This window comes from Lynx rufus, unplaced genomic scaffold (assembly GCF_022079265.1).
Source record: "Lynx rufus isolate CCGP_SWC_20201006 ecotype Redwood Valley unplaced genomic scaffold, mLynRuf1.p SCAF_8, whole genome shotgun sequence".
NCBI lineage: Eukaryota > Metazoa > Chordata > Mammalia > Carnivora > Felidae > Lynx > Lynx rufus.
The window spans coordinates 108,773,232-108,797,982 of record NW_025814896.1 but is presented as its reverse complement, the minus strand read 5'-3'; the positions used below and the strand labels follow the sequence as shown (position 1 = coordinate 108,797,982).

At 37.5% G+C, this 24,751-nt stretch overlaps 1 protein-coding gene across 2 annotated transcripts in view; it reads right to left on the bottom strand.

Annotated features, from left to right (window-relative positions):
* Positions 1–24,751, bottom strand: part of MAP4K3 (mitogen-activated protein kinase kinase kinase kinase 3) — a 204,299-nt gene that overhangs the window by 74,480 nt on the left and 105,068 nt on the right. For both annotated transcript variants that reach the window (XM_047068836.1, XM_047068837.1), the window contains exons 3-7: positions 24,276–24,366; positions 11,484–11,548; positions 5,162–5,217; positions 4,514–4,561; positions 536–578 (exon numbers count right to left, since the gene is read on the bottom strand). In XM_047068836.1, the coding sequence (XP_046924792.1) occupies positions 536–578; positions 4,514–4,561; positions 5,162–5,217; positions 11,484–11,548; positions 24,276–24,366 (303 nt within the window). The remainder of the gene's footprint in view (positions 1–535; positions 579–4,513; positions 4,562–5,161; positions 5,218–11,483; positions 11,549–24,275; positions 24,367–24,751) is intronic.

Here is a 24,751-nt window from a genome sequence, read left to right as displayed (position 1 = left end):
AGAGAGAGACAGAGAATCCCAGGCAGGCTCCGCGCTGTCAGTACACAGCTCGATGTGGGGCTGGGTCCCACGACTGTTGGGATCATGACCCGAGCTGAATCAAGAGTCTGACTCTTAACCAATTGAGCCACCTAGGCACCCCGACTATATTTAGTTTTAAATGCTAACGTAAAGGATGTAGGATTTTTGGTGTTATTGATTTTTTGGCTTTTGTTTGTTTACCCTGTTTTTTGGTTACAAGGCAATTTTGTACAAATTTCTTACTAAAAGTCACATTCCTCAGGTTACAGGTGAAAGAATTCCTGAAGAATTACTATTTTGCCATATCTTTACAACAAATCTGTCATATGTGAAGGGCGGACTCTATCCCCATGTAGGAGAAAAGGGAACAGAAACAGGTTACATATGCCCCACAAAGAGATTTCCACCTAAAAATACACAGATGCTGAGGGGAAAACTAATCTTACAGAGGCAAATAAAACTTACTATGTTCTGGAATAAATTTGCTCAAATGACAAAATTTTAATTTACTTACCCAATTTTACATGACCATTATCCGTTAACAGAATGTTAGCTCCCTTCAAAGCGAGAACATTTTAGTTAAAGTAAGAAACTTTTTATCAGACAGCACATATAATTGATCAAATATACGTATATAAAATGATCGCAAGTGGCAGCCTTAGACCTAGAAATACTTAAAATTTAAAGTATGCCCAATTAAAGTGTTAAATTATTATATTTGCAGGAAAACTTAGGGTCTTTTAAGACAATTTGACTATTCTTATAAAATGTTCTACCTTGCAAAACGCTGCTATTAACACAATATGAATGTTATTATGAAAATGATGTATTAGTTTTCATCTGTTATATTCTTACTGATCAAACATTGTGACTGCCCTAAAACGTGACCTAATACTGGCATTTTCAATTCCTGTATTACATCTTAAACGTGTTACTTCCTGTTCTAGGAGTTCATCATCAGTTGAACCACTGCTGGTGCATAAGACTGAACCTTGCTGCTTACTCATGAGGCTGTCTATCTTAATGTGTTTGCCCACAGTTGAGGACCACCCAGAATATAAACAACTAGCCACAGGCCCACCGGATTAAAATGTCACCTGGCTGCATGACTGTGAGATAACAAAATATACACTGGTTTCTACCCCCGGTTCCTAGCCCAGTTCTCCTGAAAGCCCTGTAATTTCCTAAGTGACAAGAGCCCTAGGAGCATCTTTTGTTCTAGTATATGCTTGCAGACCCTGGTTCTTGATGCAGTGCTCCTGAAACCTTTGTAATTTCAGGGGTCACAGAGTAGTGTCTTCTGTTCTAATGGAGCAACTCTGGGTAGGCTCCTGGATGGCTCCTGGATGAGGGCTGATCACTGGAAAGACCAAGCCATGACTAGAACTTCAGAATTTTCAGCCCTGCCCCCCATTCTCTTGAGAAGGGAGAAGAGCCAAAAATGGAGTTAATGACTGATCACGCCTACATGAGGAAGCCTCCATAAAATCTCAATGGTATGGGGTTTGGAGAGTTTTCGGGTTGAATTACACACAGAGGCACTGGGAGAGGGGTGTGTCTGGAGAATGCATGGAAGCTCCATGCCCCTTCCCACACACCTGGCCCTACACACCTCTCCCATCTGGATGTTCATCTGTATCCTTTATCATATCCTTTAATAAGCTGGTAAACATAAATAATTCCCTGAGTTCTGAGAGCCACGCTAACAAATTAACTGAACTCAAGGAGGGGGTCTTTGGAACCTCCAATCTATACAGTCAGTTGCTCAGAAGCACAGCTGATAAACTGGGCTTGAACTGGTATCTGGTGTGTGTGTGTGTTGGGGGAAGGGACAGTCTCATGGGGCTGAGCCCTTATCTGTGGGATCTGATGCTCTCTCCAAGTAGACAGTGTCAGAATTGAGTTAAATTGTAGGACACCCAGCTGGTATCACACTGGGGAAAAACCTGCAGACATTTGGTAACCACCAGGGTCAGAATGAAGTGTTCTGTGTGAGTAGTAAAGAAGCCTCAGGAAAGAAGCATACAGTCGGAAAGAACTGGGTTTTTCCCCCACACAGAAAGGGGAAAAAAAAACTCAGTTTTTCCCATTTCAATGTTAGTAGCATTTTGGCCACCTCTACTTCCTGATCTGAGCTCCAAAAAAGACGATAAAACCACTACATCTTCAATAAGCTCAAAGGTATAGAGACTTTCTAAATTTTATTTTTTGCCTTTTCTGTAACTTTTAAATGAGCAAGCAAAAGTAAGCAGGCTAAATCTTTAGTCCAAGGTGCCAACAATCATGTAATTATAGGCTAACAGGAAAAGCACTAGGAAACCAGCCCCACCCAAAAAAGAGGAAGGCATAAAGAAGACTGTACCCCCTGATATTACTGGGAATAATGGGAGAAACAAGAAAAAGAAGGGAGAAGGGACTACAGCAGGGATTTTAATTTGATCTAAGCCCCAGCGATCTAGATGTCTGCCACGGTCCTCAGTTTGGTCTTTGCCCAGCTCCAGACTAATTTTCCTAAATTACAGTTTATATCATATTACGTGCATCTATGGCCTCTGATGCTCCCCTCTTCCTTCCATCCTTCCATCTCTCTCTCCTTGAGCAATCAGGTACTATTTTATGTTCTAGGGTTATAGTAATAAATGAGAATAAGCTCCATCTCTCATGAAGTTTACAGTGAATAGGAGAGAAAGAAAATCTAAAAATACATGCACACATGAATGAATGAATGAATGAACGAACCAACAAATGATTCAAAGCCAGGAAGAGGGAAGTACTCTAAAGCCAAGTAAAGCAGGAAGAGAAGGCCTTTCTAAGGCAGTGATGTCTGAGCAGAGATCTAGATGAAGTGAGGGTGCAGAGGCATGCCAAAATCTGGGAGAAAAACATTCCAGGAAGAGGGCACAGCAAATACAAAGTCTTGGTGCCAGAATGAGTCAACATACTCCAAAACCAGCAAGCTTAGTGTGGCTGGAACAAAATGAGTAAAATGGAGAGGAGTATGAGATGAAGTCAGAGAGAAAAGCTGGGGCCAGATCATGTAACACCTTACAGGCAATGGTAAAAAACAAAAACAAAAACAAAAACAAAACCCCCCAAAACAAACATCTGGATGTTATAGTGAGTAACGGGATGGTGGTTTATAAGCAGAAGAGTGACAAGCTCTGATTTAAAAAGATCACTCTGGTTGCAAGGTGGAGAAGGACTGCAGAAACACACAAGAACAGGAACAGGGAGACTGGTTAGAAGGCTGCTGCAGAAGTGCAGGTATTAACAGACCGATGGCTTAGACGAGGGTAGAAATAGTGGTGATGGTCACACTCTCCCCAGCTGGGCTCAAACTCTGAAGTTCATCACACAATTCCTCCTGGAATCGAGCACAAAACCATCCGGCTATCCCCATCATATGTTCTCTTCTCTTTGATAATATGGCACAGTTTTTATATTCCCTAAAATGACCCCACACTTTCTGACGTCTTCATTTTTGCTTACATTGTTCCCTCTGCTTGGAAGGCACTCCAACCTCCATTTCTGACACAAATTTATCAGTCTTTCCAGATCATCTATGTGCTGATGACACAGTGCTTTTAATGCACTCATGTTATACTTCTCCCTATGAACTCCAAAGCTCTTTGCTTAGGTCTTAAATGGCTTATGAAAAACACTTAAAGTAAAGGATCTCAGCAGATGATCTGAGAGTTCACTGAAATTTCATGCAAAATATGAAGGCATATGCATGAGGACATTTTCTGAAAAGAGAGTCCATGGCTTTCATTAGAGACTCAAAGAACAACATGATTAAGAAAAAAAATATTAAGAACCTTTATGCCAGAGAAAACCTCAGAAAATAAAAGGGGGAGAGAAATAGGAGAAAAGATGAATGAGGAAGAAGGTAAAAGAAAAATAAATGAAAGAAAAGAACTAAGTTGGGGAGATGGCAGTATCTTTAGAAAGAACCTCAGGAAGCCCTGCCCAAGCACCCTGGTTTACCGCGGAGCTGACCCCAGCACACCCAGTGCACCTGCTCTCCTCTGCCAGTTAAATCAGATCATCAGAAGATGTTACAATTGAATTTATCCATTTTGAAACATTATTAATGATAGTTCCTTAAGACTACCAAAGTTTTCTAAAATATTCAAAGTATGAAATGTTGTAAAAACCCTAACTTGATGGAAGCTAAGGACTTAATTTGCAATTTACAAATAAATAACTAGAGATAAGCTAATACGGGTTATTATAACACTAATCCATAAATGTATGCTTTAAACAAGTGAATTTTGTGGCAAATGAATCACATCTCAACAAAGTGAATCATATCTCAATAAAGCTACTTTAAAAAAGTAATAAAATTCTTAAAAGTATCACTTAATGTTATTACAGTAACATATTTCAGGTAAGAAATTCATCAGATAGACTAAGACAATTTTGCTCAACAGTTTGGTCTGAGTATTTAAAAATGAAGAGAGGGCCATTAGGTTAAATTTATGATGTATACCTTTATATCTCTGTGCATTTTTCCTTTACTGTGAAGATAGTATAATCCCTGGAGTTTCAAGAAAGAAAAAGAAAAAAAAAAAACAGAAAAATTAACAAGACTTTATTTATTACAGAGAATACTTTGGGATTTAAAGTGATCAACTGAGTAGCAGTTTCTGTTTTTTATTTACTCATCACAGATAATCTAGCAGTAATCATTAATTTATTTTACTGAAATAGCCTAAAAGAAGAATCAAGAAAATGAAAAAGGCAAAGTTCTGTTGGAACCACTAATTTTCTTAAGACAATACTTTCCACTAAACTCTGCAGTTTGAAATAACTTTTAAAAAGCATAAATGCAATTAGTATTAAAATGAGCTTCAATTCCCATAAGAGTGCTTAATTTTTAAGCCTTTCTTTGGTATTCAGAGAAGTATAAAAATACGAAACAACAAATTCAAAGCACTTAAATTTGAGGAGGTCATATTGTCACACTGAGGCTTTATAGTGCTTATCTGCAAATAAAATTTGAGTCTACTAGACAATTAAAAATGTGTTAATATACAAGAATTTACCAAATTAGATGCTCAATCCTTACTTTACTTAACAGACAATGCACAATAATTAAACAGTCTAATAAAAAATGTTAAATCAGCACTGGATTTACCTGTAGTGTTTCTCTGCTAACATATGCAATTTGCAGTTCTGACAGAGGTCCCGTTACTGTAAGAGAAGAAAATTTATATTAATGAAATTAGTCAAAGCATGTTTTTCAGTAAATGGCAAAGTTTTTACCAGTTCCACTAAGCAGTAGCCTTAATACACCTAAAAAACTGTACTAAAACATAAGCTTCATGAGGGCAACATTTTTTAAACCTGGTTTTTTCAGTGTTGTATCTCCAGTGTTCAGAACGGTGCCTGGCAGGGGAAAGCTGCAAACAAATGTTGTGGAATGAATAAAAAGACTGAAATACTCTCTGAAATTAATTATATTTTCATTTTTGTACCTTGCTGATCAATATTACCTCTTAAATGTTAAAAGAAATAAATCATGGCCTAGAGGTTTAGCTAGTTTCTTTTTTAATGTTTATTTATCTTGAGAGAGGAGAGTGTGCACACATAAGCTGGGAAGAAGCAGAGAGAGAGGGAGACAGAGAGTCCCTATCTATGCTGACAGCACGTTAATATATGATCATAAACATATATATAAACATAATATATGTTCATAAAGATGCAATCAATAGACAAGTTTGGAAAGTAAAGGTCTCTTCCTTACCCAAACTATTACTCAATAATACTCAGTAATTACTCAATATCAATAGTTTGGCCTAAGGTCTACCAGACAATCTTATAAAGAGACATTTTAAATAATGTATGTTATGCATCTCACACAAGATTATGAATGGAATCATGTTACATATACAATTCTGGAACCTGCCCTTTTCACTTACCACAGACACCTTTCCATATCAATACATGTAACTTAAATCACATTATTTAAATAATATTTCTCTGTGTGCATCTATCCACTACTGAAGACATTTAAGTAGTTTTCTCTTTTTCACTACTAAATCACTTTAGAATAAAGAAATACATTAGATGGGAGAGACTATTCTAAGAATGGAACTAAATTCCAGTGGTGGAATCTTTTGCTAGATAGTAATCCCATATTTACCCAAACTTAACAACTTTGTAAAAATGTTTACTTTGGAGTACTTGTGGTATTTCACAATTGTGAAGAGAGAAATGTATTTCACTTAGATTCTACTGGAGCGCCTGGGTTAAGCATATGACTCTTGATTCGGCTCAGGTCATGATCTCACGGTTTGTAAGGTCAAGCCCCTGTGTTGGGCTCTGTGCTGATAGTGCAAAGCCTGCTTGGGATTCTCTCTCTCCTTTTCTCTCTCTCCCTTACTGCCCTTCTCCCTCTTGTGCTCTCTCTCTCTCTCTCAAAATGAATGGATAAACACACACAAAAAAAGTTTCCATTGAGGACAAGTCTGGGTCTGAGTGTCTGAAGACAAGCCATATAACTAATTCTTATGGTTTGTAAGCCCACTCTCATTCAGTAAGATGGGCATCCTTTAGATTTCTGTTTCCACAGTATGGCAAACAATCTGAATACCCTGAAAATAACACCTACAAATGACAGAAAAGAGTATTTTAAATAATCTTTTAAATGCCTAGCTAGTTTGTTAACAGTAAGAGACTTTCCCAGGAACCAAAAACAAAGAGGAAATGAAAATCAGAATGGTAAAAATGTGAAATATTCTAGCCGTCTCTAAGGGAAAGGCCAATCTTGGTAAGCTGGGGTGTTGATTTTATCCCCTACAGGAACATAGAATAAAAGGCCATAGGTCTGTAGAGGCAGAGTTAAAAAAAATATCCCCACATAACCAGAACCCTCGAAGGACTACATCCTCATTTTAAAAGGGTAGCCAAGCACAAGGAGAAGACTCAGGATTTTGTGCCATGGCCTGGGATCTGGATAGGGGAAAATATCTTCTCCTGATGCTGTCACCACAGGCTTCTTGTTCATTCACGTTCAGGGTTCAGATACACTGGATACACTGACGTCTTGGGGTCACAGGAAAAAACCCACTGTGGAAGGATACACTCTCAAAAGCCACGTATAATTCCCACTGACGATGATCTCAGAACTCAAAATTATTAAATAAATGAGAAAGCAATTCGCCATAACTGACATGAAAAACTGTGGAAAATTGTTAACAATATTAAACAGAAATGAAAATGCTCAATAAATAGAGGAGAAAATGCATTATACTGGAACAATAAAAGGTTCTAATGTTAGTTCTTCAAAGAAAAAGTAAACAAATGGAGAGGAAAAAACTCATGAAAAAATGTAAATTCAAAATGCATCCCCCCCCCACACACACACACACCTGTGGTGGTTTAAAATATGTCCAAGAATTCTTTGATATTTCCCCCTCAAGAGTTGGAACTTAATTCCCTTCCTGAGTATGGGCTGGACAGAAACGACTTGCTTCTGAAGAACAAAATATGGCAGAAGGGCCAGCATATGACTTCTGCCACTCCATCATAAAAGGCTGTGTGGCCTCCTCCGGCTCTCTGGAATCACTTGCTTTGGGGCGGGGCGGGGCGGGGGGGGGGGGGGTAGCCAGCCACCATATTGTGAAGACACTCAAGCTGTCCCATGGCTAGATCCACAGAGCAAAAAATTGAGACCTGCCAACAGCCATCAAGGAACTGAAGCTTTCTGTCAACAACCACAATAAGTGAAACCACTTGACAGTAAATTCTCCAGCCCTGGTCAGGCCTGGATAACTGCAGTCCCAGCTAACAGCAACGCTGCAGCTTTATGAGAGAATCTGAGCTGGACTCGCCCAATTAAGCCATTCTTGAACTCCTGACCCTCAGAAACTGTGACACAATATTTGCTGTTTTAAGCTGCCAAATTTGGGGATCATTTGTTATACAGCAATAGACAACTAATACAGTTCTCTCTTTTAAGATTTAAATTTAAAAAGTCATATAGAGCGATGGAATTAAGAGCCGTAAAACAAAATATAAAAATTGGTTTAATGATACTTTAGAAAGCCAAAATAAAAGAGGGAAAAAAGCAGGCTTTACCCCAAAAAGGGCAAGTTCTTTACAAATTTTGCAAGACAGATCAATATGGTTTGTAGATACCTATAAAAAAAGCAAAACCCCACAAGCATTAGGGTTATTAGAAAAGAAGAACTTTCTCTTTTACTAGATAAGGTAACCCAAGTTATTACACTACTCCCACAGAAGGACAATGTGATAAAAGAGAGAGGAGAGAAGAGAAAGAGAAATACAGGTATAAGTCTTATGTGGCTGTATAAGCAGAGAGCGCTGCAGACTACCCGAAGAGGAGTACACACATCTCCACGAGGAGGTCATTTGGTAGAAGTCAGGGTGCAGTCAAGAGTGAATAGAGAGACAGGGTCTGGGGTTCTTTGTATAATCATGTAAATCCCTCGCATGTACATTTGAGAATACTCAGGGCATTGCAAATGATCATTTCTCCCGTTGACCCAGTTGATCAGTTTAAATCAATCAAAATTAACAAATCCATATTACTTTGTTACTTCCAACGTTTGGCTGAAATGGAAATAACAATCACGACAAAACTATTTCCCTAACTAAACTGGTCCTCTTGCTTCTTCCTGAAGAAAGCAGAAGAGATGCCTAAGACCATGCATACATACTATCTGGTGGAACTACTTGACAATTGGAGAAAGACTTAAGAAAGGGACGCTTAAAACTGAGGTCATAAAAGAATGAATGAAAAATTACAAGAGAATAAGACACAAATATAAAATGAAGGGAGGGGCACGCGGCTGGCTCAGTAGGTTGAGTGTCTAACCAGCTCAGGTCATGATCTCACGGTTCCCAAGTTCGAGCCCGGTGTCGGGCTCTGTGCTGACAGCTCAGAGCCTGGAGCCTGCTTTAGATTCCGTGTCTCCCTTCCTCTCTGCCCCTCCCCTGCTCATATTCTGTCTCTCAAAAATAAATAAAAACGTTAAAAAATTTTTCTAAATGAAGGAGACTTGAAATAGAACCAAGTAATTTCTAGAAATGAAAAATACAGTCACCAAAAATTAAAACCTTATGCATGTACTAATCACAGCTGTAAAATCCATATACTATAGGAGGGTTATGAGTATCCTCAGTGCTCTACTGAAGGATTAAACAGTGCAAAATACAAGGTTGAGTTTAAGAGACACAGAGAAGATTTAATGTATATCTAATTGAAATTTTAAAGGAGAGATCAGAGAGACTGAGGTAGAAAAGATTTTTGAAGACAGAATTACTGATAATTGTCCACGCTTGATGAGTAAGTGAAATCCTCTGAGGTAAGCACTTTAAGACCTAAGCAAAAAAAAGCAATGTAAATCCGTATTTAGATACTAAAAACACCATAAATTAAGAGAAAAAAAATCTTAAAACCAATTAGAAAAAGGTTGCCTGAAAAGGATCAATGTAAAGTGAGAGAAGAAGATACTATAGAAAAACTATAAAAGCTAGAAGACAATGCTGACAGCAAATATCTGTCTATGCCTCTTACACGACAAGTGAAGGGTGAGGGCCAAACACTGAGAGTTCAACCACTAGAAGACCTAGTACAGAACTTTAGGATGAAGGAAATTAAATGAGTAAGTATGAGAAAAAATAGTAGACAAATTAGTCCAAATTAAGACAACAAAAAGGGAAATAGCTTTTTGACTTCGGAAGAAATCACAAGCTTCCAGACATACTGTGTGTTCTACAATGCAAAATAACGCCACATACGTCTCACTTTTCACTGAATCTTTGAAATCAAAATGTCATTAATAAAAAAGTTTCTCACATATAAAGAAGAGTTGTACTTAATACAAAATATACTCAGAAAAGAAAGAACTCTTCATAAAGCAGAAATGTTCTCATGTTCTTCCATCTGGCTTTCAAGTCTCTCTGTATCTGACCCCATCCCCCAAATACACCCCCCACACCAATAAGAGTGATGTTACCTGTCACACCTTCACATTACCGTACTGCTGTTTCACCTCCTAGAATGTACTTGTACCTCTTCTTTCTACCCAAAGTTTATGCATCAATTGAAAACCCATTTTCCTCATTAAGCCTTCAAAAACAATTCCAGAAAATCCATCATTTCCTTTTTCCTATTCCAACTGTAGTTAGCAGTACTTTAAAATACTATTATGTCAATCTTTATGGTAAAAGTAAAATGTATACCAAGAAGATACAGTAAAGTGAAGTGAGATGGAGACAGTAAAATTCCTAACCCAAACAGTCTTTTAACATCTGTTTTATTACAATCAGCCTTCAAAATTACTTAAGAGGCCCTAACGGGAAAATCTGAGCCAAAATCCCATATAAAGAAAAATGCAACCTTTTCCAAAATATTTTCTCATAAAATTGACATCTGACCTATTAAGACATTACTTTACATTAATGTTTAAAAAGCACATCTCTAGTAAAAGAATAAACTCTGCAGCTTGTGACAATAACCCATTAACAGAAACAGAACAGGACAGGGAGAGAAAGAAAAGACAGTAAACGCTGTTATTTTACTTTACAAGTCTTTCTTACATACTCCACTGAAATCTCAATAAAAAAGTTTTAATAATTTTTAAACATTTTTATTAATGTTTATTTATTTCTGAGAGACAGAGACAGAATGCGAATGAGGGAGGTGCAGAGAGAGAGAGAATCCAAAGGAGGCTCCAGGCTCTGAGCTGTCAGCACAAAGCCTGACGTGGGGCTCGAACTCACCAACAGTGAGATCATGACCTGAGCTGAAGTTGGACGCTTAACCAACTGAGCCACGAAGGCACCCCAAAAAGTTTTAATAATTTTTAATACCCCAGAATCTAGTATTTTTAAAAAGTAAACAATTTAATTGATGCTTCTTGAATACACAAGAGCAAATCAATGATCTTTGTATTAATACCACGCGTGTATTAACTAGATATTCTTTTGGCTTAGCGTTAACCATCAAGGCCTTTTTTACATGTTATTTACAAGCTTGAGTTTGACATTTTATTTATTTTGAGAGAGAGAGAGAGAGAGAGAGAGAGAGAGAGAGAGATAGCATGAGCAGGGGAGTGGCTGAGCAAGGGAGAGAGAGCATTCCAAGCAGGCTCCACACTGTCAGTGCAGAGCCCCATGCAAGGCTCGATCCCACGAACTATGAGATCATGGCCTGAGCTGAAATCCAGAGTCGGATATTTAACCAACTGAACCACCCAGGCCCCCTGAAACTATATATAATATGCCTTCTTTAGAAATAGCAATGAATTCAACTGCCTATAATTTTGTAACTTATAAAGCAAATGCTCTTTTCATCCATATATATCTTACATTCTTTTATATATCTAAATAATAAAACATTAGTTTTCTCTCCTGAAAACATTAATGCTTTAATAACTATATTTTAAGAAACTCTACTTAATCTCTATAAAACATAACTTTTGTCTTACCATGATAAATATCCTGTAAAGAACCACCTCCACAAAACTCCATGCATATCCAAAGTTTATCTCGCCTATAAAGAGAATATAAACATGTATCACATTTTCATGATGAAAATGATCTGAGGTAACAAGTATTTTAAGGTTGTATGCTATAACCTTGAAAAACCACACAAATTCAACGTGCTAAGAAAAAAAGCTAGTTAATCTCTATGAGTAAAAGAATTAATATAATGTGTTGTTATAACTCAATCCAAGGTTTTATTTATTTTTTTTTTTTTAATTTTTTTTTCAACGTTTATTTATTTTTGGGACAGAGAGAGACGGAGCATGAACGGGGGAGGGGCAGAGAGAGAGGGAGACACAGAATCGGAAACAGGCTCCAGGCTCTGAGCCATCAGCCCAGAGCCTGATGCGGGGCTCGAACTCACGGACCGTGAGATCGTGACCTGGTTGAAGTCGGACGCTTAACCGACTGCGCCACCCAGGCGCCCCACAATCCAAGGTTTTAATCCTTAAAATAGACCATTTGTAGGATATAAAAATGTCAGACACATCCAAACGAAATTGCCTCTAGTTAAAAACTTTCCCTCCCCCTCCCAGTTTACCTACCTACTCCAAGACAGTATTATAGAAGTTAAATGTTAGTTAAAATGCTCAGACCAAAAACTATGTAGAAGATTCATCACAGAATGGCAATACATCTCAAAGCATATCACATTAATAGTGCTATCATCAACAAAACAGACAAAATGCAAATTTTACCATGACATCTAGTAAGCAAAGGTCTTTCCAAAACAATCTGTTAAAATTTATCACTTACCTGTCTTTACATAGCATTTCCCTCTCACACTCAATTAAGATATCATAATCACAGTCACAAGAGAAATAATTAGCAAAGATTTAACAGCTTATTCCTTGTTCAATCATTCACAACTTCATGTCAAAATGTACCAGGAAATATACTATTCTCAGGGGGCAGAGATGGAATAGAAAGTCTCTGAACCCAGCAAGCTCAGTTGAACACAGAAGATTCTACCTTAACATGTCTGTCTCTCTCCCCACTGCATTCACAGTGCTTAGAAGAGCCAGCAAACGAATATTTCATAAATGAATGAATACAAGAGTGACTGAAAAAAATAAACAAATTGATTAGATAAAGAGTCAGCAACTCTGGCCAGTGGTCCGAATCTAGCCTACTGTCTGATTTGTACAGCCCAGGAACTAAGAATGGTTTATGTGTATACACACACACATCTATATGTATGTATATGAATATATGTGTGTATATATATGTGTGTGTTTTAATTTAAATTCAAGTTAGTTAACATACAGCGCAGTCTTAGCTTCAGGAGTAGAAACCAGTGATTCATCTCTTATATATGACAGACACCCAGTACTCATCCCAACATATGCCCTCCTTAATGCCCATCACCCATTTAACCCACCCCCCACCCACCTCTCCTCCAGCAACCCTCAGTTTGTTCTCTGTATTTGAGTCTCCTATGGTTTGCCTTCCTCTCCGTTTTTATCTTATTTTTCCTCCCCTTCCCCTATGTTCATCTGTTAAGTTTCTCAAATTCCACATGAGTGAAATCATGTATTTGTCTTCCCATGACTTATTTCGCTTAGCATAATACACTCTACTTCCATCCATGCTGTTGCAAATGGCAAGATTTCATTTTTTGATGGCCAAGTAATATTCCTGTGTGTGTGTGTGTGTGTGTGTGTGTGTGTGTGTGTGTGTATACACACACACACATCCTCTTTATCCATTCATCAGCCAATGGACATTTGGCCTCTTTCCATACTTTGGCTACTGTTGACAGCACTGCCATAAACATTGGGGTGCATGTGCTCCTTCAAATAGGCATTTTTGTAGCCTTTGGATAAATACCTATTGGTGCAATGCTGGGTCGTAGGGTAGTTCTACTTTTAATTTTTTGAGGAACCTCTACACTGTTTTCCAGAATGGCTGCACCAGTTTGCATTTCCACCAACAGTGCAAAAGGGTTTCCCTTTCTCCTCATCCTTGCCAACATCTGATGTTGCCTGAGTTGTTAATGTTAGCCATTCTGACAACTGTGAGGTGGTATCTCATTGTGATTTTGATTTGTATTTCCCTGCTGATGAGTGATGTTGAGCATCTTTTCATGTATCTGTTAGCCGCTTGGATGTCCTCTTTGGAAAAGTGTCAATTCCTGTCTTTTGCCCATTTCTTCATTGGATTATTTGGTTTTTTGGGTGTTGAGTTTGCTAAGTTCTTTATAGATTTTGGATACTAACCTTTTATATGATATGTCATTTGCAAATATCTTCTCCCATTCTGTTGGTTGCCTTTTAGTTTTGTTGACTGTTTCCTATGCTGTGCAGAAGCTTTTTATCTTGATGAGGTCCCAATAGTTCATTTTTGCTGTTATTTCCCTTGCCTCTGGAGACATGTCAAGTAAGAAGTTGCTATGGCTGAAGTCAAAGAGGTTGCTGCCTGTTTTCTCCTGTAGGATTTTGATGGTTTCTTGTCTCACATTTAGGTCTTTCATCCATTTTGAATTAATTTTTGTGTTACGGGTAAGAAAGTGGTCTAGTTTTATTCTTCAGCATGTCACTGTCCAGTTCTTCGAGTACATTTGCTGAAGAGACTGTCTTTTTTCCATTGGATAATCTTTCCTGCTTTGGTTTTTATATTTTTAAATGGTTGGGGGCAAAAATCAAGAGAAGAATTTTTCTTGACACATGACAATTATACAAAGTTCAAATTTCAGTGTCCATATAAAGTTTGACTGAAACACAGTGACACTCACTTATGGCTACTTTTGTACTAAAGCAGCGTAATTGAGTAGCTGTGACAGAGAAACAGACAAAGCCTAAAATATTTACCATATGGTTCTTTACAGAAAAGGTGTGCTGATCCCTGGATTAGACTGTAATTTGATTAAGTACACAATCCAGGCATGAATAACATTCTGTGAGAACCCAGAGGTAAGAATATCTAGGAAAGTCAAGGGAAATTTTAGGGAGGAGATATCATTTGTTGTGTCTTGAAGTTAAAGTAGGAATTCAACACCGAGAGACAGGGAAGGGGTCTGCTCAGAGAATGAAAATTTGAAAGAAGATGCTACACTTGAAAGACTATGGGTAATTTAATGTGAATCAAACGCAGACTACCTGAAGAGACAATGGCAGGAAAGGAAGCTAGGATAGGTGGGGTGACACTGTAAAACAATGCTTTGGTTTATAAACTCCTCAGTTCAGTTACCTTCATCTGGATGGTCTCTACTTTGTCAATGTCTTTTAAAATGTAGCATCCAGAATCCAGTACTATTCTAAGTGTTGCATACAAAGTGGAGTTGCCGGGGCGCCTGGGTGGCTCAGTTGGTTGAGTGTCTGACTTCGGCTCAGGTCACAATCTCATGGTTCGTGGGTTTCCGCCCTGTGTTGGGCTCTGTGCTGACAGCTCAGAGCCTGGAGCCTGTTTCAGATTCTGTCTCCCCCTCTCTCTGCCCTGACCCCATCTGTGCTCTGTCTGTCTCTAAAATAAATAAACATTAAAAAAGTGGAGTTGTTATCAGACATATATCACACATGTTGGTGGTGAGAGATTAACCAGACCTACAAGGAGAGTGGACGTGGTTGAGTACGATGCACCATGCAGCATGTAACAGGGAACACAAGGATCCGAGCATGAACATCAGTACACAGTGAAAAAAATACCATGATTTTAGAGGCAAAGCTGACACAGTGAGGACCGGAAGAAGAAATCTGAAGTCACTCTAGTGTCTAAAATTCACAGGTGGTCCACAGACCAATGAAACTGAGGCATGACAGTGGATGGTAAAGTATGAGCTAGCTGCCCAGTGGTCTGGTTTTACTAACTCTCAGAACACATGCCCGGGGCTGGCAGATGGATGTCTTATCCAAAAGGATGAAGGCATTTATGGCTGGTGATTGCAACACAGGGAGAAGTCTAATTACCCTTGAGAATCAACAATTATCTCCTTTATTTGAACACTTATATTTCTATTAACTGGGCTAAAGGCTATCTTCAGGTTCTTAGCAACTGCTCTAAAACCTCTGATTTTCAGTTTGAAGTTAACTAAAACCTCTGGATCTTTTTTAGGTTAAAAAGGAGTCAGATGATTCTCCAGCTTCACATTTGTTTATCTGGTTCATTAGAACTATGCATAGGACTTTGTCCTTATTTGTTAAATCTCACATAAACAAAAGCTCCTTGTGGTACTCAATAAGTTTTCAGAGTGTAAAATAAAAGGGGTTCTAATAGCAAAATGTTTGGGAACCACTGCTCTAAAATATTTTCACATCTGTCCTAAATGAATCTTTCATGTAAAATACCTGACACAAGCATTTACAGGACAAGTAGCAGGGGTTCTTACATATCTTATAAAAACTGGGTGAATGGTTGTTCTGGGTCTGCTCAGAATAAAGTAACATGTAAATTGCTTAGAAAAGGGCCCAGAATATAAGCCCAATAAATGTAAGCTATTTTCTATTCCTTTTGTTATAATTCATCTTGTAGTCTATTTTTGTAAGTCACCTTAAGTTGCTCTGGAACTCAGTGACAATATAAACACATAAAATTGGCATTTTCTTTTTTAAGGGGAAAAAAAAGAGGGGCACCTGGGTGGCTCAGTTGGTTAAGCATCAGACTTCACCTCAGGTTGTGATCTCATGGTTTCTGAGTCTGAGACCCGCATTGGGCTCTGTGCTGTCAGCTTGGAACCTGCTTCAGATCCTCTGTCCTCCCTCTCTGCCCCTCCCCTGCTCATACTCTCTCTCAAAATAAACATTTAAAAAAGAGAGAGAGATGGGACTGATGACTTCTTACTAAAGTCACAATAATCACCACTTCTTTCTTATGAATGTTCACTAATTATCTGATTAATAATTTATTCTAGAGGTTTGCTGGGGCTGATGACGGACATCAAGGTTAACAATTTTCCAGAAATTTCCTTTTCCTTTCCTTTGCAAATTGGTCATTGCTGACCACTAATGTTTTGGTACCTCTTCTATCTGTCAAAAGACACTCACTGATAGTGGATAACAATCCCATCTGATAACTTTTCACTGTAATAAAATATACTTTTTATATAAGTCTCAAAGCTCAGATTCATTTAAAATATCTAGCTGCTCTACAATTATCTCCTCATCTATCTCCTGCTTCAATCCCTTCTTCATAATGATTTTCCTACCCTTTCCAATTGGAAAACAATTCTCCTCGGTAGAAAAAAGGGAGAAAAGAAATTAGTTCTCCACTTTCTTACATATTTCAGTATTATACCATCCTCTATTTGACGCTGGTCTATCCCCCCTCCCAATCCTGCTTAAAACAACTTTCTAGTCATTCTACGTAAAATTACTTTCCAAACTTACAAAGGAAAATAAATAATGATTTAAAAACTATATATACTATATATATACTTTACTTTTTAAGATGTCTAAAATATATTTAGTTAAGTCTGGTATTATCAGAAAGGTTGAATATTCAGAATCTTTTAGAAAAAGTACTTCCATCTGTTCCATGAATGCCCCTCTTGCGAAGACAAATCTGCATCTACTTTTTTGGTCATTTACCAAGCCATCTGCCTAATAGGAAAGGACTTGACTCACTTGGCCCATTTCATGCAGGCCAATAAATACTAAAATCTTTGTCCCTAGATATCTGAATTGAAACAATTAACCACCAAGGTAAATACTCAAGGTATCACTATAAATTTTCTTGTAATTCTTTTCTCTTATTCTGTAAAAGTTCTCTTTCTATAAGGAATAGAAAAATAAGTAAAGGGAGGGAAATTTTAATCTTCTAGTTCAATGTTTACTAGAGCATATAGGAATTAACATTCTAATAATTATTTCACTGAGCTAAAAATCTTACAATTTCTAAAACATACTTTAAAAAAAAATTTTTTTTAATCTTTATTTTTGAGAGAGAGAGAGGGAGAGGGAAACGGAAGGGAGGTACAGAACGGGAGCTGGGAAGGAACAGAGAGAGAGAGAGAGAGAGAGACCCAGAATTTGAAGCAGGCTCCAGGCTCTGAGCTGTCAGCACAGAGCCCAAAGCAGGGCTTGAACTCACAAACTGCCAGATCATGACCTGAGCCGAAGACGGGTGCTTAACTGACCAGCCACCCAAGGCACCCCAATCTTCCCACACTTTGTAACACATCACTGACTTAAAACTGATTAAACATTGTGGATTTATATATTTTGCCCAAATATAACATAATTTAAAAAGTAAAAGAAAATGTGAGCAAGATCACCAAGAATCCACAGCTCTAGAATGTCTGCTAGAAACTGGCATACCAAATCATTCTCCCTGGGATGGGACAGCTGGCCATGCCCCGATACTGCAGTCTGCTGATCCCTGTACTTAACTGTGGGTTATCCTGCTGAACAAAACATTTCACAATAACTACTCCAGTATATTCAGCAAAATAATTCAACTCCTAATCATAACTTTCAATGTGAAAAATAAAAAGTTTAATAACTGCTAGTTGTTTTAATATAGGATAACTTGGGGCACCTGGGTGGCGCAGTCGGTTAAGCGTCCGACTTCAGCCAGGTCACGATCTCGCGGTCCGTGAGTTCGAGCCCCGCGTCAGGCTCTGGGCTGATGGCTTAGAGCCTGGAGCCTGTTTCCGATTCTGTGTCTCCCTCTCTCTGCCCCTCCCCCATTCACGCTCTGTCTCTCTCTGTCCCAAAAATAAATAAACGTTGAAAAAAAAAATTTTTTTTTAAATATAGGATAACTTTATTTAATGTGAACTGAATTTAAAATATTTTGGTGCATTTTCAAACAGACAAAATTTACTGCATTCCAAAAAGTTATAGGTAATTCATCTATCTACTTCCCCTTTAACAATGAGGGGTAGTTCTGTATTCTGACCTATTTCTCTATAGTTATACCTAACAACCCCCAGTTCAACCTACTAATTTCCAAAGAATGGGTGAGCAGACAGCAATCCTATGTGAAGTATGCTTACCATAAAAAAAAAATCAATGTGCAGTTAAACCAGTTTTAGGAATGTCACATACTATATAGTCTTCTCTTGGAAATTAACAATGCCACGGATATGTTAAAGGCTCTGAGAAATCATGCAGTGAGGCAGGGGTAGCTGGGAGAAGGGAAGGAGGAACAGGTGGAGAGAGAAGGAAGAGACGGAAGAAAGGAAGGATGGGGATGGAGGAAGTTAGGAAGTGGAGAAAGGGTAGGAGGAAGAATGGGATTTTAAAAAAAAGCAGAGGAGAGAGGGAAGAGGAAAAAGAAAGAAAACTTCTTTAATTTTGTTTAGTTCGCTACTTCCCCAAATTATTTTTTCCACAGACCCCTTGTTTTCAAATCACGTATTAGCATCCCTCAGAACTAATGTTCCTAGAAAACACCCTAGCAATTCTGGTATAAGGAGGCATCTCATAAGAGAGTTCCACCAAATTTTCTTCCTAAAGCAGTGGTTCTCAACAGGGGTGATTTTGTCCCCAAAGGCATATTTGGCTTATCAAAGACATTTCGGGTTGTCCTAACTGGGAAGGTGTTACTGGCATCTAGTAGAGGCCGGGACACTGCTAACTACCCTAGACAGCGTGTGAGGTAACTGCTGTTACTACTACTCTGGTTGCACTTGAAGGAAACAAATGTTTGTATCAGTATAACTAGAAAACTAAAAACAAAATAGGAACATTAGTGGAAAACTGGTGAAATTAATTGAAGTACCTTAGTTTGGCTAATAGTATGGTACCAACGTTGATTTCTTAGTTTTGACGAATGTACCATGATTATGTAAGATGTTAGCAATAGGGAATACTGACAGAACTCTTCGTACTATCTTTGCAACTTTTATGTAAATCTAATACATTCCAAAATTAAAAGTTTCCTTTTTTAAAAAAAGAGGGTAGCTAGGTACAAATTAAAATGAACTTAACGATAATCTTTATTTCCATAGTGTGAGCATTCAAAAAAGCATTTCCAGTTATTAAGTTCCCTCCCCAGTCCCACCTCTAGCTCTAGAAAAAAATTTCTTCCAGTTTCTATATAACTCAACGGACAAACATCTCTTTCCTGGGTTACGACATTCACACTGTAATAAAACGAATATCTTCACTGTCTCAATCCCCCACACACCAGGTCCATCCGCCACAGATACACTACTCTGTACTCTGTGTTCAAACCTTTAACAAGTATGCTCAATACCTACAGGTCCTAATTAAGGGATAAAAGATGCCTTTCTTTGCCAAATCTCCATGGCCTTACCTACTGCAACCACAGACTTACCCTTTAAGCTCTAGTATGAAACTATTAGTTGCCTCCCGAGTAGTTCATGGTATTTTCACGCATGCATTTCCTTTGCCAGAAGTTATAATTTTCTGCACACATGAGATGCTACAGTAAATGCCTACTAACACTTTAACACCCAACATTTAGGAATCATATTATTCACACAGCTTTCTCTGATTCCCTTACTCTGACAAAATCAGATATTCTACCGTCTTTACACTTTGCGTCTTATGTGGAAATTATTATTGTACCTAGCATACTATGTTGCAATTATTTGCTCATGAGTATTTCTTCTATTAGATTATAAACTCCTTAAAGGCAAGGATTATGTTTTATCTGTCTTTACATATCTAGAACCCAATACAGCACTCTATACATCCAAAGAAATGTAAAAACACTTTGTTAATGGTGGTGATTTACAAATATGTTATTATTATGTGATAAATTATGCTCATTGAAACTAGTATTCTTGATTTCAAAGGTTTAAAATCTCTGATCCAAATTAGTATTTTTTACTGCATGGATCTAATCTATTGGCTTATTTTTTGAGGAGCATTTGCTGTTTTTCAACCTCAACTTTAAGAGTTCAAACTGGAGAGAAGTATCTCAATTTTTTAAATATATTATGAAAGGATATGCTGGGCTAGGAATGCTTAGAAGGAACCTAAAGAGTCATTATTTACTTAAAAGAAGCAATAGTTAAGCTCTACTAGGATTAAAGAATAGGTCTATGATTACTTAACTCTGTTGTTTTAGGAACACACACAAATATACAAATAAAAATCTACACCAAATCAGGACTATTTACTTTTTTAAACTTCAGAGAGAAGTTTTGTCCATCCAGTTCTCATTGTACAGTATATGTACTTAAGTACTTAATAAACAAAGACTTTTAATGATATTGAAGAGAGAAACAGAGAATGTCCTATTAAGAATAACATAAGATACTCTGTTTTTTAGCAGCTCCGTTTCTGTATTTCTTCAGGAAATGAGGATGGCTACCCTGTTATAAAACAGGCTTCTGAACTTAATTACATGCTGGTCATCTATTCAGTAAATTCATAGGATAAGGCTGATTCCCTGAAGGGGAAATTTATTAATGGTAAAACCACATTAGCTCAATTTCCTCATTATTTTGGTCTAAATTTGTTGTAATAGGCTATAATGGCAATAAAATACAAGGAAGAAAGTTGCTAAGAACAGTACGCATTTTAGGGGGTTTGTATCAAGTTTTAAAAAATAAGGTCCCTGCCTTTTGTAAAATCATTCAATAATGAGAAGAAATCCAAGAAACCATGTTCCCTTTAAGACTAAATCTGGCCTTCCTAGGCTGAGTACTATAGAATACCAAAAAGATAGCCAACCAGGTACCCCTACATACCTGGTATCTGGTTTAAGTCCACCACCAACAATGAGTAGTTGGATGACCTAACGAAGTCATTGATCCAGCACCCCACTTTCCTCATCAGTAAAAAGAGTAGGACTAGTGACAAGATCTCTTAGTCCCTTCCAGCTCTAACATCCTGCAAGTCTAATCATTAGTATTTCACACTCCAAATTTGACTGAGTCTGGACTTTAATTAGGGAAGAAGGGAAAAATCTCTATAGAAAAAAAGAGGTAGAGAAAGAGAAGATTAATTGCTGTTCTATGTTATACTACATTTGCTTTTCTATCACTTACATCAGCTATGCCAGCTACAGAATAAAATCATCTACTTAAGCCAGTATTTCTTACATTAGATCATACAATTCCACTAACACAGGTAGCTCTACTGAAAAAAATGACTCTAATGTTGTCTGTTTAACTTTGGTTTGGGGGCAAGTTTGCTCTTTGTATTCTTACATTTGGATTCAAAGAACCCCTTTAAAAATTTCACCTAGCTATACACAAAACATAAATTTGTGCACTTGCTCTATGTATTTTATGCTCCGACAAAAAGTTTACTTTAAAAAAGATATTCAAGGGGCGTCTGGGTGGCTCAGTCAGTTAAGCGTCCAACTCTTGATTTGGGCTCAGGCCATTATCTCACTGTTCCTGAGATAGAGCCCTGGGTCTCTGCACGGACAGCATGGACCCTGCTTGGGATTCTCTCTCTCTGACCGCCCCCACCCCCCACACTCTCTCTCAAAATAAATAAATAAAATTCAAAAAGAAAAGACATTCAACATATAGTCAGAATACACATTTCCTAAAATTTTAAAGTAAATACAATTTTTGTTAAGCATAATCTAACTGGCTCTCTCCTGTACCATGTCTAAAAGTGAAGGTTAATGGACATGTTACTAAAGAGTTGCACTATTTTGCTGCAAGCCAAAGCCAAGATTTATAAACAAAACTGGATACAAACTCATAAGTAATTCACCTTTTGGGGGTAACAAGAACAAATGTTTTGCTGCCTAACCTGTGTGGGAAGACTCTTGCCTAAGTAACACAGTCAAATGTCCAGTTTAGTGTTAGGATTTTTGGGGGGCAATGGGAGGGACCTGAGGGAGTGGGGGTGGAAGTTTATTTGGTCAGCTCTTTTGGCAAGGAAGCAAAAGGGCTAAGTCAAAAGTCATGTGATCTATGAACACAATATTACAGAAAGAACGCAGAACCTTACTGTCAATAACTTGAAATTGGACTGTAAACTAATTACTTGATGTTGAACTCTCTCAAGCATCTTATTTGTAAAATGGAAATAGTATGTACCATAGAGAAATACTGGTAATAGTGTTGCTGAAAAGATCAAATGAGGCACTAACATGATAACACTTAAAAATAGTTAAGAAATAATAATAGTAACAGCAGCAATAGTAGTAGTAATAGGAGTTAATGTTTATGGAGCATTTATTTGATTTTAATCACTGTTGGAAACACTACATGTGTTTACTCATTATCCTCGTAGCTATCACATCTTGTATCTATTATTATTATTCCTATTTTATAGATGAGGAAATGGAGGCTCAGAGTAGTTAAGTAATTTGCTGTGAGGCACACAGTTAATAAATGATGGAGTCAGGACTCAACCAATCCAAACGATCTGACTCCAGAACTCTTAACCACCAAAGATACTATTGTCTTGATGGCAGAAAGACCAATATAAATGGATGGGGCTATCCCAGAATAATAGGTTAGCCTTTGAATGGTCCCATAGTTCCTGACGACTCAGACCATGTTTGAGAAAACTCTTAGACCAAAGACCTGTTTGCCCTTGGGGGGAAAAGTATTTTGTGATGCTTCTTCCAATTGATTATAAGTAGGTCATTTTGTTAGGAGCAACAACAGTAAAAAAACAAATTGTCCTGAAGTGATGATTTTAACGTATTAGCAGCGATCAATTATTTTTATCACAAACTTAACTGAGTTTTAAGAGATTGTTTCTTTGACCTGATACAGTAATTGTCTGTGTTGGGTCTGTCCATAAAATAAAAACTGAACCAGAAATTGTGTTAGGTATTATTTGAACCACTTACCATTAAAGTGGTTTTAAACTGGCTGTTATAGAACTCATTCAAAATATATAATAGTCATTGACCTGGTTGTAGTATCTGTCCCTACATAAACTAACGTCTCCACTAAACCTACTCTTCAACCTTAATGAAGATGGGGCAATCAAAACTGTTCAAGAGTGGTTAGAATCAAGAAGAGCTGGTTTGGTTGGCTTTTCGCAAGCTGTAAAGAGGGGGCAGAACTGCCCTGTCTTTTCCATATGCTGTGCCTACATGAGGAGAGAAGTGTTTTTTTAATACCTGGGTCATATGACAATGGAAGCTGTGATAAGCTACTTCCTTATATATCCCACAGTACATCCACCAGAATAAAACATTAAGGGTTTTTTAATACATAAGGAAGAGAACATTCGTCAATCCTCCTTTTGGAAGGAACCTTAAAAACAAGTCAGTCACAGAGTTCAGCTCACAACTGCACAGAGAAGTAAATGGAAAAACAGGATTTGACCTTGAGGTCAACCCCTATGGACTATGACCTGGGGAACCCAGCATAGTCCTGCCAGACCAAAGCAAGAGACTGCAATTCACAGTGTAAGTTTACTTTACAACCTGGGAAAATAAGAAGTTAGTGAAATAATTATAGTTCCTAGTCCTTTGGACAAAATGAAGGGAAGGGATGATGCAATACCCTGAGCTAGAAGCATAAAAGAAAGAAAAAGTTTCTAATAAAAACCTAGCAGTTAGAGATGCTCCTGACTTTTTAAATATACCCAAGTCTGTGAGTAAGGGGCAACAGAATGACATATTTAGATCTCTGGTCTACCACGCAAAGATTAACCATAAAAGTTCATTTTTACTTGCGAGTTTCTTCACTGAAACCACATCCAGAATTCCCAAGAGTACAAGAGACAAATCAGACTATGATATTGATTACAGAATGAACATAAACAGGTCAGAAATAAAATTTTCATTCACACAAAAATATCCTATTATCTTCAAAGCATGAAGAAAACTACAAAGCATGCTACTAGAGCTAACTTTATTTTGTTAAATGTATTAGGTGATGGGAAACAAAAATGTACCTGAGATAGCTTCCAAAATAAGCAACAATATTTGGGTGTTTACAGTCTTTCATCATAATAATTTCTTGCTGTACAACTGCAAAATCTTCTCCTAGAATAAAAAACAAGCATGTCGAATATTTAGTAGGTAAGTTTCAAAATGTCAATTTGTTTCAAAACATAATAATAAACATAATAATGTTACTGATGTTAACAGGCTGATGGCTCAGAGCCTGGAGCCTGTTTCTGATTCTGTGTGTGATTCTGTGTCTCCCTCTCTCTCTGCCCCTCCCCTGTTCATGCTTTGTCTCTCTCTGTCCCCCCCCCCAAAAATAAATAAACGTCAAGATTGCTTTGGCTTTAAAAAAAAAAAAAAAAAAAGAATGGTGCCTGGTACAGAGTAAGTGCTATATAAACATTTGTTATTATTACTATTACACACTGGACATAATCATCATATAATTCACTAGAAAACATACACAGCTTTTTTCCTTTAT